The sequence below is a fragment of the Ascaphus truei genome, chromosome 7, assembly GCF_040206685.1.
Source record: "Ascaphus truei isolate aAscTru1 chromosome 7, aAscTru1.hap1, whole genome shotgun sequence".
Taxonomy (NCBI): Eukaryota; Metazoa; Chordata; class Amphibia; order Anura; family Ascaphidae; genus Ascaphus; species Ascaphus truei.
The window spans coordinates 110,892,712-110,907,233 of record NC_134489.1 but is presented as its reverse complement, the minus strand read 5'-3'; the positions used below and the strand labels follow the sequence as shown (position 1 = coordinate 110,907,233).

Sequence of the window (14,522 nt, the reverse complement as noted above, 5' to 3'; positions counted from 1 at the left end):
TTTCTTGTTCTCCTCCTGGATATATTGATGATATATTGATATATTGATATATTGATGTTAGAACTATTTTCAGATTTCCTAAACACGGCTTCCCAGACGCGCGGAGCGGCGGTAGGTGCCGTTACTTCCAATCCCTTTACACCAGCCCCATGCGGAGTTCCAGGAACCCCAATCTAAAAAGAAACAGAACAAATAACAAAGTATCCGTCTTTCGTTACAAATAAAGCTGAGCTGATAGAAATGAAAGCCTTTGGTGCCCTATACAGCCTTCTATAAGTCAGTGACCCTATAACGGATGTCTATTAACTAGTATAAATCTGTAGGACATGGGCAGCCAACTCCAATTCTCCAGGGCCACCAACAGAACAGGTTTTCAGGATATCCCTGTCTCAGTCTTCGATTGAGCCACCTGTGCTGATGCAGGGATATCCTGAAAACCTGACCTGTTGGTGGCCCTTGAGTACTGGTGTTGGCTGCCCCTGGTGTAAGCGTTAGATAAAAGAAATACTTTACACAAATATATAATCTGTAATCAGCGACGGTCCTTGTGATGTGTTTCTCGTGCACGGATACCCTGCCATACAGAGGGAGCCCTGTGAGAGCTCTGCAGCTTTAAATCTCTCTCCCAACCTGCGGGCGTCCTGGCTGGCTCTGCTGAGTCAGACGAGATGTCATCCCGGGTTATTAAAGGGCCCGGTCTGGCAGGCGCATGGGAAGTGTTCCTTCACAGCCTTAAAGGGGCAGCGCGGGTCCCACCCCGGGTTATTAAAGGGGCAGCGCGGGTCCCACCCCGGGTTATTAAAGGGGCAGCGCGGGTCCCACCCCGAGACAAACATTTTTACAGTCGCAAAATCTGCATCAGAATACCTGCGCAATGTTACTGCCACTTTGCTACAATTAAACACTGCGCAGCCCAGAGTGTGACTGAGTATATGCAGATATAATGGCTGCGTAGTTAAAGGGTTTAACGTTGCTATAGCAGGTTCATTCCAAATACAACTTTTGCCGCCAGTATTGTATTTGCAAAAATATGAAAGCTGTCAGCCATGCGACGCCTTGCGTAATGTTCCTAATGGATTTATTTACATCGTTTAGCAATATGCTTATTAGCTTTTCAAATGTAGGCCCCAAAAAGCTGAACAGCACAGTGACCTGCAAGGTGTTTGTTACAATATTCACGCCCCCTGCGCTCACGTGCAGCGCAGACAGCGGGCGCAGCCTCAGGTGTTTGTTACAATATTCACGCCCCCGTCACTCCCCCCCTGCGCTCACGTGCAGCGCAGACAGCCGGCCGCAGCCTCAGGTGTTTGTTACAATATTCACGCCCCCGTCACTCCCCCCTGCGCTCACGTGCAGCGCAGACAGCGGCCGCAGCCTCAGGTGTTTGTTACAATATTCACGCCCCCGTCACTCCCCCCCCTGCGCTCACGTGCAGCGCAGACAGCGGGCCGCAGCCTCAGGTGTTTGTTACAATATTCACGCCCCCGTCACTCCCCCCCCTGCGCTCACGTGCAGCGCAGACAGCGGCCGCAGCCTCAGGTGTTTGTTACAATATTAACGCCCCCCGTCACTCCCCCCCCTGCGCTCACGTGCAGCGCAGACAGCGGGCGCAGCCTCAGGTGTTTGTTACAATATTCACGCCCCCGTCACCCCCCCCCCTGCGCTCACGTGCAGCGCAGACAGCGGGCGCAGCCTCAGGTGTTTGTTACAATATTAACGCCCCCGTCACCCCCCCCCCCTGCGCTCACGTGCAGCGCAGACAGCGGGCGCAGCCTCAGGTGTTTGTTACAATATTCACGCCCCCGTCACTCCCCCCCCTGCGCTCACGTGCAGCGCAGACAGCGGGCGCAGCCTCAGGTGTTTGTTACAATATTCACGCCCCCGTCACTCCCCCCCCCTGCGCTCACGTGCAGCGCAGACAGCGCGCCGCAGCCTCAGGTGTTTGTTACAATATTCACGCCCCCGTCACTCCCCCCCCTGCGCTCACGTGCAGCGCAGACAGCGGGCGCAGCCTCAGGTGTTTGTTACAATATTCACGCCCCCGTCACCCCCCCCCCCTGCGCTCACGTGCAGCGCAGACAGCGGGCGCAGCCTCAGGTGTTTGTTACAATATTAACGCCCCCGTCACCCCCCCCCCCCCCTGCGCTCACGTGCAGCGCAGACAGCGGGCCGCAGCCTCAGGTGTTTGTTACGTTATTAACCCCCCCGTCACTCCCCCCCCCTGCGCTCACGTGCAGCGCAGACAGCGGGCGCAGCCTCAGGTGTTTGTTACAATATTCACGCCCCCGTCACTCCCCCCCCTGCGCTCACGTGCAGCGCAGACAGCGCGCCGCAGCCTCAGGTGTTTGTTACAATATTCACGCCCCCGTCACTCCCCCCCCTGCGCTCACGTGCAGCGCAGACAGCGGCCGCAGCCTCAGGTGTTTGTTACAATATTCACGCCCCCGTCACTCCCCCCCCTGCGCTCACGTGCAGCGCAGACAGCGGGCGCAGCCTCAGGTGTTTGTTACAATATTCACCCGATTTAATATATTCATTTACCTGCGCAATCAAACCGGATGATCTGTTGGCGCTGTAAATACAGGAAACACGGTTTGTGAGAGGTTTGAAACGAAGCGAGTCCTTATATAATATATTTCCCCGGAATAAATTCAGGGTTCTTCTTATAACCGCGTTCTAAAAGTGAACCTTACGTTGAAACGTCGCGGTAATAAGGTCTCCGCGGCCAAACTCGGACGCTCAGCTTTCCAGCGAGCGCTGAAGATCAGCGTTTCTGTAACTTTGGGTTTTCTGTCTTATTAATTAATGACTTGTTCTTTACATTATTCTTGTAGTTGATTCATGTTTTATTAAAGAGAACATGAAATTATTGCAAGAATAATCTACAGAACAAGAGATTACTAGCAATATACGAGGAGGAGGAGGAGGAGATGCAGGAGATGCAGATGCAGGTGATGCAGATGCAGGAGATGCAGATGCAGGAGATGCAGATGCAGGAGATGCAGATGCAGGAGGTGCAGATGCAGGAGATGCAGATGCAGGAGATGCAGATGCAGGAGATGCAGATGCAGGAGGTGCAGATGCAGGAGGTGCAGATGCAGGAGGTGCAGATGCAGGAGATGCAGATGCAGGAGATGCAGATGCAGGAGATGCAGATGCAGGAGATGCAGATGCAGGAGATGCAGGTCTGGCGATCTCCACGTTACAAGTTTAGATTAGTGAATGGGGGTTATTATAATACCCGGTATCGCCCGCTCCCCTCTCTGACTCAGTCAGTTCCATCTCACATGTTCTAGTCTACACGTGTGAGCTGAGCAGTCATGGTTTTTAACCCCTTAAATGCCGGAGGAGCCTGAAGCACACAATGCAGAATCGGTAGCAAAGCTCAAACTAACAAGTCGCCAAGGACCGTATAGCTGCCTCTGAATGGGTTTTCTGATTCTGTACTCGCTTGTCCTAGGTATAAGCTGAGTATTACTGCAGGTGACCGTTCACTGTGCTTCTGTCATTACCCAGAATCCCCAGCATGCAGTATTATGTCTGTATGACGTCAGACAACTGCAAAACTGGGGCAAAATCTGTGCTAAAGGATTGCACCAAATGTATCGGGGGAGAAACCCTGGCTGCTTTTAATGGGATTCCTTTTCTTTGATAAATGTGCTGCGGTTTTTTTGCTGGTTTTGTCCCAGTTTCTGCGTTTAGGAGACTTTAGGAAGTAGATCCTGAAATACGTCTGCATTTCTCTGCTGTACCTTGCAGGCTGGAGGGAATTACTCCCCCTCCCCCACATTATTCTGTCAGATTGTGCTCCTCTGCGTCGGACCTCAGTACCACTGCTTTCTTTTCTCTGCTGCTTTACATGCTGTGCAATGCGTTGCAGGCCTCTCTGGCTGTGAAGGGGTTAAACTGACGCACCGCTCTTCCCGCGCAGGTTTCCTTTGAGGTTTCGGCTGAGACGCGGAGCTGCCCCCCTCCGGGCACGGAGCACACCTTCACCATCAGGCCGGTGGGTTTCCGGGACACGCTGGAGGTGACGGTGACTTATAACTGCACCTGCAGCTGCTCCCGGGGGATGGAGACCGCCAGCGGCAAGTGCGGCGGTAACGGGACCTACACCTGCGGCCTGTGCGACTGCGATGGCGGCTTCTTGGGTGCCAGGTGTGAGTGCGGCGAGGAGGAGGGCGGCAGCGAGGTGTCCCAGAACGCCTGCCGCGAGGAGGAGGGCAGAACCGTGTGCAGCGGGCGCGGGGGGTGCAGCTGCGGCCTGTGCCTGTGCTACGAGAGCGAGTTCGGGAGGATCAGCGGATCGTACTGCGAGTGCGACGACTTCTCGTGCGCCAGGTACAAGGGCGTGCTGTGCTCAGGTGAGTCAGGGAGCGTAATCCTCCTCAGCGCTGGGAGACGCCCGTGTTCTGGGCCAGAACTGTGGGAAAGAATGATGTTTCTGCCTGTGACACGGATTTCAGTTCAGAAATTTGGGGGGGTCGGGGGGGGAACCTCACTGCCGTTTGGGAGAAACATGAGGAGAATGTACGAGATATTGGGCTGCCTGCACACACTGAGGGGCAGTTTGATGCCTTATTAAGCATGTGTTCCCCCCACACGCTCGGGACACTATACTGCCTTGGATCGGTCACACAGTTTTGTTAGCGATAATCCGATGAGGCAATAAGATTTATCTCCTCTCCCCCCCTCCCCTCTGCCCCATCCCTCTCCCCTCCCCCCTCTTCCCCCTCCTCTCCCCCCTCCTCTCCCCCCTCCTCTCCCCCTTCCCCCCTCCCGTCCCCCCCACCCCCCCTCCTCTCCCCCCCACCCCCCCTCCTCTCCCCCCCACCCCCCCTCCTATCCCCTCCCCCTCTCCCCCTCCTCTCCCCCTTCCCCCATCCTGTCCCCCCCACCCCCCCTCCTCTCCCCCCCCAACCCCTCTCTCCTCCCCCCCCCTCCCCCCTCCTCTCCCTCTCTCCTCCTCTCCCCCCTTCCCCCCCTCCTCTCCCCCCCTCCCCCCTCCTCTCCCCCTGTCCCCCCTCCCCTCTCCCCCTGTCCCCCCCTCCTCTCTCCACCCCTCTCTCCCCACCCCTCCCCTCTCCCCCCCTTTCCCCCCTCCGACCTCTCCCCTTTTCTCCCCTTCCCCCCCTCAGACCTGCCCCCCCTCCCTACCTTCCAGAATGTGGGCGTGGCTAAGCCTCTGCTGAGATATTTGTAACAGGTATGGGAAAGGACAGGTACTTTGCAACAACCCAGGCATTAACCCTTTAGGAGCCTTAACCCCTTACCTGCGCATAGTAACCCCAGGGAAGGGTTACACTTGTGTAACACAGCAGGCCCCCTGTTCCCTGCTCAGACTCGCACGCTGCAGTGTACGGAGACACGGTGCGACATCGGATACAAAACAGCACCAGATTTATCACAGAGAAAAGTCCCGTAAGAAGCCGGGAGATGTTTACTGTGATAAATCTGGTGCAGTTTTTTTGCTCCCATTTTGCCGCAGGGCGACCGTGGCACATTTCTCTGCGTAGCCTCACGGACCCGTCACTGCGCCATTATTTCCGTTCCAGGTTAGTTTTTGTTCCTGAGACCCGAGTTGTTTTGCCGCCGGACTTCTGTTTACTGAATGTTTGACGCCACCAGAATGACCCACTCTGTCCCTGACCGCGTCCCTCCCACGCCATGTGTTTGTGTCTCGGAGAGACTTCTTTATAAACTGCCCCCGGTTACATTCTTGTCTCTTGGCTCAGGACACAGATTCCCAGAATACCACGTACTGACGGAAACAAGTCCCCCCCAGGAGGGGGTTATACCAGAGCATGGTGCCACGTCCAGGAGGGGGTTATACCAGAGCATGGTGCCACGTCCAGGAGGGGGTTATACCAGAGCATGGTGCCACGTCCAGGAGGGGGTTATACCAGAGCGTGGTGCCACGTCCAGGAGGGGGTTATACCAGAGCGTGGTGCCACGTCCAGGAGGGGGTTATACCAGAGCGTGGTGCCACGTCCAGGAGGGGGTTATACCAGAGCGTGGTGCCACGTCCAGGAGGGGGTTATACCAGAGCATGGTGCCACGTCCGGGAGGGGGTTATACCAGAGCATGGTGCCACGTCCGGGAGGGGGTTATACCAGAGCATGGTGCCACGTCAAGGAGGGGGTTATACCAGAGCGTGATGCCACGTCCAGGAGGGGGTTATACCAGAGCATGGTGCCACGTCCAGGAGGGGGTTATACCAGAGCATGGTGCCACGTCCAGGAGGGGGTTATACCAGAGCGTGGTGCCACGTCCAGGAGGGGGTTATACCAGAGCGTGGTGCCACGTCCAGGAGGGGGTTATACCAGAGCGTGGTGCCACGTCCAGGAGGGGGTTATACCAGAGCATGGTGCCACGTCCGGGAGGGGGTTATACCAGAGCATGGTGCCACGTCCGGGAGGGGGTTATACCAGAGCATGGTGCCACGTCAAGGAGGGGGTTATACCAGAGCGTGATGCCACGTCCAGGAGGGGGTTATACCAGAGCATGGTGCCACGTCCAGGAGGGGGTTATACCAGAGCATGGTGCCACGTCCAGGAGGGGGTTATACCAGAGCATGGTGCCACGTCCAGGAGGGGGTTATACCAGAGCGTGGTGCCACGTCCAGGAGGGGGTTATACCAGAGCGTGGTGCCACGTCCAGGAGGGGGTTATACCAGAGCGTGGTGCCACGTCCAGGAGGGGGTTATACCAGAGCATGGTGCCACGTCCAGGAGGGGGCTATACCAGAGCGTGGTGCCACGTCCAGGGGGGGGGCTATACCAGAGCGTGGTGCCACGTCCAGGAGGGGGTTATACCAGAGCGTGATGCCACGGACAGGAGGGGGTTATACCAGAGCATGGTGCTACGTCCAGGAGGGGGTTATACCAGAGCGTGATGCCACGGACAGGAGGGGGTTATACCAGAGCGTGATGCCACGGACAGGAGGGGGTTATACCAGAGCGTGGTGCTACGTCCAGGAGGGGGTTATACCAGAGCGTGATGCCACGGACAGGAGGGGGTTATACCAGAGCGTGGGGCCACGTCCAGGAGGGGGTTATACCAGAGCGTGGTGCCACGTCCAGGAGGGGGCTATACCAGAGTGTGGTGCCACGTCCAGGAGGGGGTTATACCAGAGCGTGATGCCGGGGGCAGGCGGGGGTTATACCAAAGCGTGATGCCACGGCCAGGAGGGGGTTATACCAGAGCATGGTGCCACGTCCAGGAGGCGGTTATACCAGAGCATGGTGCCACGTCCAGGAGGCGGTTATACCAGAGCGTGATGCCACGTCCAGGAGGCGGTTATACCAGAGCATGGTGCCACGTCCAGGAGGCGGTTATACCAGAGCGTGATGCCGGGGGCAGTTTTTGTTTATAAGGCTCGTTCACTAATGCTAAAAAGAGAAATTTACAATTACATTCACTTTATTTTTGTTTAAGGTAAATGCTGAGAAGCCACGCAGGAAAAACGTCTCTATATAGTCACTTTCTGTGGTTGCATTTAAAGGAACAAACCCCTACATGTGATTCTTTTTTAATTGAAATAAATCACGTCTGTAGTATTAGATAATACTTACTACCGTTTTTAATTGTAAAATTCAACTCTTAATGTCATTTTTATTAGTTTTAATACACTGAGCATCCTTTGTGTTCTATAAAAGGTTTATCCACCTCCCCAGCAGTGCAAGATCTGTGCAACACTTTCCTGTTTGTGATCATTTGTTGCCAATGTTCCCAGCAGTTTGAGCTGCAGATTGTAACAATAGACAATGTTACCTTCGTAATATAAGAATACATTGTAGCTGCTGAGTTACACTGACTGAAGGATTGATTTGAAACTGAAAGGCGGCCATTTAGTGAACCCCGGGAAACAGGATTTTGCTGATCGATCACGGGAGAACGAATCGATCATCAGCTTAGGTAATTAGTTTAAAATAAAGGTAATCAGAGGTGCGCATATTAAAACATTTTTTTTATTTATTTTGCCGCTGCTTGGCTTGCCTCTTTAACATGGCGTCTTTCCACGAGTTAATCTGTTGTCACACGGCTGTGTGTTTGTGTAAAGGTCAGGGCTGTGTTTGCCACAATTAGTGTTTCAGGGCCACATCTGTATCAATACAACCAGCTGATTAAAGTGCTTTATAACACAGATTTGGTGGGACGGGCCCTGTGCCAGTAAAGCAAATACTTCCAAATAAACATCAGTGTTGGGAAGAAGTAATATAATACTCTCACTGACTGCAGAATGGCGTAACCCCTTCATTATCAGAGAGGCGGCAGCACATTGCAAGCTATGTAATAAAACGCATTGTTCTTGTCTCTGCTAATGGGCCAAAGGGTGTTTTACAGAATAGCATGGCTTAGTAGAAATTGGCCACGTTCCTTTTTCGGGGGGGAAAAGGACAAGCGATGGTGATGGGGATTTTTCTATCCGCAGCGATGTTTGTTTTAGTGGAAGTTCAGACTTCACGATCTCTGGGATTATTTATTTTGAAACGATTCAGAGAACGTCTGGTGTTTATGTTCTGGGAGTCGGAGGTGTGAGTCCTGTTACATCCCTGGGGACGCCCATGGTGAGCCGGGATTCGGGGTGTGTGCGCGGACGACGACGACGCCAGCATGTCCTGTTTATTGGGTCTGTTCCAATTTGCTGTATGTAAACGGCCGCCGTGACCGACTCTACTTGGAGAAGTAATGTACAGCTCTCCTCTTCCTCCAACATCCATAGGAGGCGTTCTGGGAACACGGAGTGTGGCAGAGAACAGGCTCAGGGGAGGGAAAGCGGTGACAAGTATCTGGGTGCGGAGGGGTAAAGCGGTGACAAGTATCGGTGCGGAGGAGTAAAGCGGTGACAAGTATCTGGGTGCGGAGGGGTAAAGCGGTGACAAGTATCTGGGTGCGGAGGGGTAAAGCGGTGACAAGTATCGGTGCGGAGGGGTAAAGCGGTGACCAGTATCGGTGCGGAGGGGTAAAGCGGTGACAAGTATCTGGGTGCGGAGGGGTAAAGTGGTGACAAGTATCGGTGCGGAGGGGTACAGCGGTGACGAGTATCTGGGTGCGGAGGGGAGAGAGTTCAAACATCCAGCTCCACTTGGCTCAGTTGGGAAGTGTTTCTTGCGTGCCAGACTCTGGCTCCAGATGTTCGGATACATAATGTCACCGTTTATTCATTACGCGGCAAGAAGGAAAACAACTGCCGTGCCGATACATCCCGCCAGTAACCCTTCCCTGCCGGGAGGGGCCGGGGCCCCAGATTTCGGTAAAGCTGGTTAATAAAAACATCTCCAGGGCAAGGAAGTAATAAGAAGCCCCCAGACTCTCGAGATCGGGGGCAATTCAACATTGTCATTCTGTTGATTTGAATGTGGGGTTTTATTTGGGGAATAGACGATTCGCCCTCACACTGGGGATTCACGGGTAACAGGTAACAGACATGGACATGAATCGCAATTAATGACAATCGGACTACAATACCCGTTATCAGAGTTTTGTGAGAGGAGTGGAGGAGTCGTAATGTAATGTGGGCAAAAAAGCCATAAAATAGGCAACCCACTCAAGTACAGCTGTTTATACCCCTGTGGATATGAGTTTGGACATTTATGACGTAATAACAAGCAATGCAACTTTGAGATAAGCTCTTGCTGTTAGTGGTCCGACTATAATATTATTATTCTAATTATTATTAGCTGTGGTCCCTGGCATTGTTCCGTCACCACCCCGTTCCCACAGGCACGGCACACGGCTCGGTGACGGAATAATGCCAAGTAACCAGTCACCACCATGTGGCACATATCAGGATCCTATTCAGGGACTAAAAATAGAGCATCGAAAGCAGCCAGTTCTCCCAGACGCCCCAGGGGAATTCTGGGAAACCTGAGTCACACGCGCGGTGTTTGTGCAGAGACTGCTTCAATGTAACACCTAACGCAACGGGCGTGGCCAGAGGAATCGCATTAACCCCTTCACTGCCGGCTGATATTGCAGTCCAGCTCACCGGGAAATCTTCCCGTGGTTTTCTACTTAAAATAATGATTACTTTATAAATGGCGTGGTTATGGTTTTTAGGAACTGGTCCCTGAGACGTGGAATTACTGCAGCATTCAGGCCCCGTTGGGTACGTGGCCCCGTTGGGTACGTGGCCCCGGGTAATGTATACGATGTCTGTGCCCTGCGCATCCTAATCTAAACATTTGAGGAGTATTTTTACTCCAAGTAGATTAATATATATATTACACATACATACACACGTGGAGAGCGTGGCTCCACGTGGTACAGACCACGCACTTGCAGCCCCCGAGGGGGCACAGCGACCAGTCACTGGCTCTGCTCGCCGAGATCACGCCTGTACATGCATTGATGTGACCTGTGTCTGTACTTGTATTCTTCATTATCAGACGGGAGCTGAATACTAAACTACAAAGAGAAGAGCGGGGGCGGTGGCTTTTACTTGCATCCTCTGATGCTGCCGAGCGGGACGGGACAGTGTGGACGTTTGCTGATTGTGGGGATCACTTCGGGGTTCGCACTCCAGTTCCGGGGGTCTCGTTTATATAACACATACTCAGTATTCCAGCTGCAGCCTGGGGGGGGGGGATTTGTCTTCCCCCTAATTGTAGATGTTTGTTCCTCTGTTTGTTCCTCGGAAGGATAATTACAGGAACACGTTCTGCGTTGCTGGTGCGTGTTTAAAGGTGCTGTGCAAACGGTTAAATGACACCTCTGGCCATGCCTGACAGCCAGAGTAACGTCACATCTCTGTGACCCCGAGTAACATCACACCTCTGTGACCCCACAAACAGTCGTTACGCTGAATATATTCTTGTGTCCTCTATCCAGGAGAGAGACGCAGTTCGATGTGTAGGAGAGAATGCTAATATAACGTTTATTAACCCCTAAACTGCCAGGCGGGCCTGGAGTGCGTACCTGTCCTCTGGCAGCGAAGAGGTTAACATCCATTATTCTCTTGCACTGGAAAGTGTTGCTGGTCTTTGGCGCAGGAGGAGGCGATGTATCAATCAGCGGATGCTAAACTGGGGCATTAAAACCGCCTTAATGTATTCCGGAAAAAATGACATTTCTTTCCGCTGTAAAACATGTACGTTGCCATTTGCAGGATTTTTGGCACCCGTTTTGCAGCTGGAAGACTTAGATACATAACCCTGGGGCTGGAGGAGAGGTACGGCCCTGACCCTGAACACAATGACACGTGTCCTTGGGCAGGTCACTTTATCCCCCTGTGCGTCAGGCACCACAATTAGATTGTAAGTTCTGCGGGGCAGGTACTTGTGATGCCTACAGAATTCTATGTACAGCGCTGTGTACACGGTCAGCGCTGTATAAGAAAAATATATTATTATACGGTTAACTCGTTTGGGCCATTAACCCCTTAACTCAGTAGTATTCTGCAAGGGGGCTACACTCTCCCCTATCGAATATGAACAGCCTTCAAATCTCCGACCGAGAGTAAGATTAGAACACTCCGCTGTTTATACGCAGCGCAGGATAACGGTCACATGCTGCGTCCTCTGCGCAGGATAACGGTCACATGCTGCGTCCTCTGCGCATAACATCAGCGCAGTATTAGGCGCGGTGTAATATACCTACACATTCAGCAGGTACAAACCATACCCTCTCTAGGCACACGTATAATATACTATACGTGGCTGCATACGGGGATATATTTATCCCTGAACCCAATGCTGGTCACTCTAGCATAATACAGTATAAATAGGGTGACCAGACATCCCGGTGTGGTCAGGACAATCCCGTTTTTTTGTTTGTCCCGGTATCCCCAAATGTCTCTAAATGTCCCGGTTTTCTCAGAGCTTGCCGTCTGGCGCATGCGCGATCGGACCTTGCCGGCTGGCGCATACGCGATCGGACCTTGCCGGCTGGCGCATGCGGGATCGGAGCTTGCCGGCTGGCGCATGCGGGATCGGAGCTTGCCGGCTGGCGCATGCTGGATCGGAGCTCTCCAGCTGGCGCATGCGCGATCGGAGCTGTCCAGCTGGCGCATGCGGGATTGGAGCTTGCCGGCCACGCATACGCGATCATTGCTCTCCGGCTGGCGCATGCGGGATCAGAGCTCTCCAGCTGGTGCATGCGGGATCGGAGCTCTCCAGCTGGCGCATGCGCGATCGGAGCTTGCCGGCTGGCGCATGCGCGATCGGAGCTTGCCGGCTGGCGCATACGGGATCGGAGCTCTCCGGCTGGCGCATGCGCAATCGGAGCTCTCCAGCTGGCACATGCGGGATCGGAGCTCTACGGCTGACGCATGCGCGATCGGAGCTTGCTGGCTGGCACATGCGCGATCGGAGCTCTCCGGCTGGCACATGTGGGATCGGAGCTCTACGGCTGACGCATGCGCAATCGGAGCTCTCCAGCTGGCGCATGCGGGATCGGAGCTCTACGGCTGACGCATGCGCGATCGGAGCTTGCCGGCTGGCGCATGCGCGATCGGAGCTTGCCGGCTGGCGCATACGCGATCGGAGCTCTCCGGCTGGCGCATACGCGATCGGAGCTCTCCAGCTGGCGCATACGCGATCGGAGCTCCCCGGCTGGCGCATACGCGATCGGAGCTCCCCAGCTGGCGCATACGCGATCGGAGCTCTCCGGCTGGCGCATGCGGGGTCGGAGCTCTCCGGCTGGTGCATGCGCGATCGGAGCTCTCCGGCTGGCGCATGCGCGACCGGAGCTCTCCAGCTGGCGCATGCGGGATCGGAGATCTCCAGCTGGTGCATACGCGATCGGAGCTCCCCGGCTGGCGCATGCGGGATCGGAGCTCTCCGGCTGGTGCATGCGCGATCGGAGCTCTCCGGCTGGCGCATGCGCGATCGGAGCTCTCCAGCTGGCGCATGCGGGATCGGAGCTCTCCAGCTGGCGCATGCGGGATCGGAGCTCTCCAGCTGGCTCATGCGCGATCGGAGCTCTCCAGCTGGCGCATGCGGGATCGGAGATCTCCAGCTGGCGCATGCGGGATCGGAGCTCTCCAGCTGGCGCATGCGCGATCGGAGCTCCCCGGCTGGCACATGTCTGCCTGGCAAACACTGAGCACCGCCAAGCGGATGCACAGTCTGCGCTCGCTGACCAGCAAGCTCCGATCGTACATGCGTGGCCGGCAAGCTCCAATTACACATGCGCAGTCAGCGTTCTCTGTTCGCGCATGCGCTGTTTGCGCTCGCCCTTCGCGCATGCGAATATGGTCACCCTAAATATAAATAACATATTTACAGACCCAATATAACGCGTCAGATACAATATACACATGTGAGCACAGGGGCAGTGCCATGCGAGGGCTAAAGTGCGGGCAGCAGAACCCGGGTGTTACCTTATGGCAGGGGGCACTGACCTCTATATCAGAGGGGCTTACTTCACCAGTAAGGGTCAGGAGCGGGTTTCCTACACACACACCCCCCGCCCCCCCCCCTTTCTGTCGGGCACTTCCACAAAATGGACCCTCTTAAACCCTGTACTGTCCACATATTCAACCCGATCTTTATAGATACTGTGGCCAGACCGGCATTAGTTGGCTACGTGGTTTTCCGTTGTGGTAATGGTGGCGTGTCCATGACGGGTAGTAAAGTATTTCACAGAGTTCTCAATCCCCCGGCCCCGGCCCCTGTCTCCAATATCCCCGGCCCTTATCCGCCGGCCCCGGCCCCTGTCTCCAATATCCCCGGCCCTTATCCCCGGTCCCTGTCTCCAATATCCCCGGCCCTTATCCCCGGCCCCTGTCTCCAATATCCGCCGGCCCCTGTCTCCAATATCCCCGGCCCTTATCCCCGGTCCCTGTCTCCAATATCCCCGGCCCTTATCCCCCGGCCCCTGTCTCCAATATCCCCGGCCCTTATCCCCCGGCCCCTGTCTCCAATATCCCTGGCCCTTATCCCCCGGCCCCGGCCCCTGTCTCCAATATCCCCGGGCCTTCTGGGACATAAGAATATTCTAATATTGGCGCACCACAATTCCATTCTTGGGGGGAAATGTTTGCACGGCCGTCTCGATCACTTCTGCAAAGTATTTGTCACGAACGTAGGACCCGCGTTCCCTGCTGGACTCTTCTGCAATGTAACCACCTCGGACATTGCCAGGTCTGTGCACCAAGAGTTAACGTTTCCAAACAATCTCTAATACTTGCATTGTGCCACCGAACTTCACTGGCGGGGAACAGAAATCCCTTTCACTTGGGAAGAACTTTCTTTGTCGGGGATTTTGGGCCCAATATAACTCAGCAAAACTCTTCTAGCCCAATACTTTCCCAATCCAGTGTGTAGCGCATGTCCCACTGGCGAGGATCTTCTCGCTCGCAGCACAGAACGTCCCACTGGCGAGGATCTTCTCGCGCGTAGCACAGAACGTCCCACTGGCGAGGATCTTCTCGCTCGTAGCACAGAACGTCCCACTGGCGAGGATCTTCTCCCTCGCAGCACAGAACGTCCCACTGGCGAGGATCTTCTCCCTCGCAGCACAGAACGTCCCACTGGCGAGAATCTTCTCGCTCGCAGCACAGAACGTCCCACTGGCGAG

At 54.8% G+C, this 14,522-nt stretch overlaps 1 protein-coding gene across 1 annotated transcript in view; it reads left to right on the top strand.

Annotated features, from left to right (window-relative positions):
* Positions 1–14,522, top strand: part of ITGB5 (integrin subunit beta 5) — a 152,774-nt gene that overhangs the window by 116,228 nt on the left and 22,024 nt on the right. Inside the window, exon 10 of the mRNA XM_075609898.1 lies at positions 3,932–4,364. Within this exon, the coding sequence (XP_075466013.1) occupies positions 3,932–4,364 (433 nt within the window). The remainder of the gene's footprint in view (positions 1–3,931; positions 4,365–14,522) is intronic.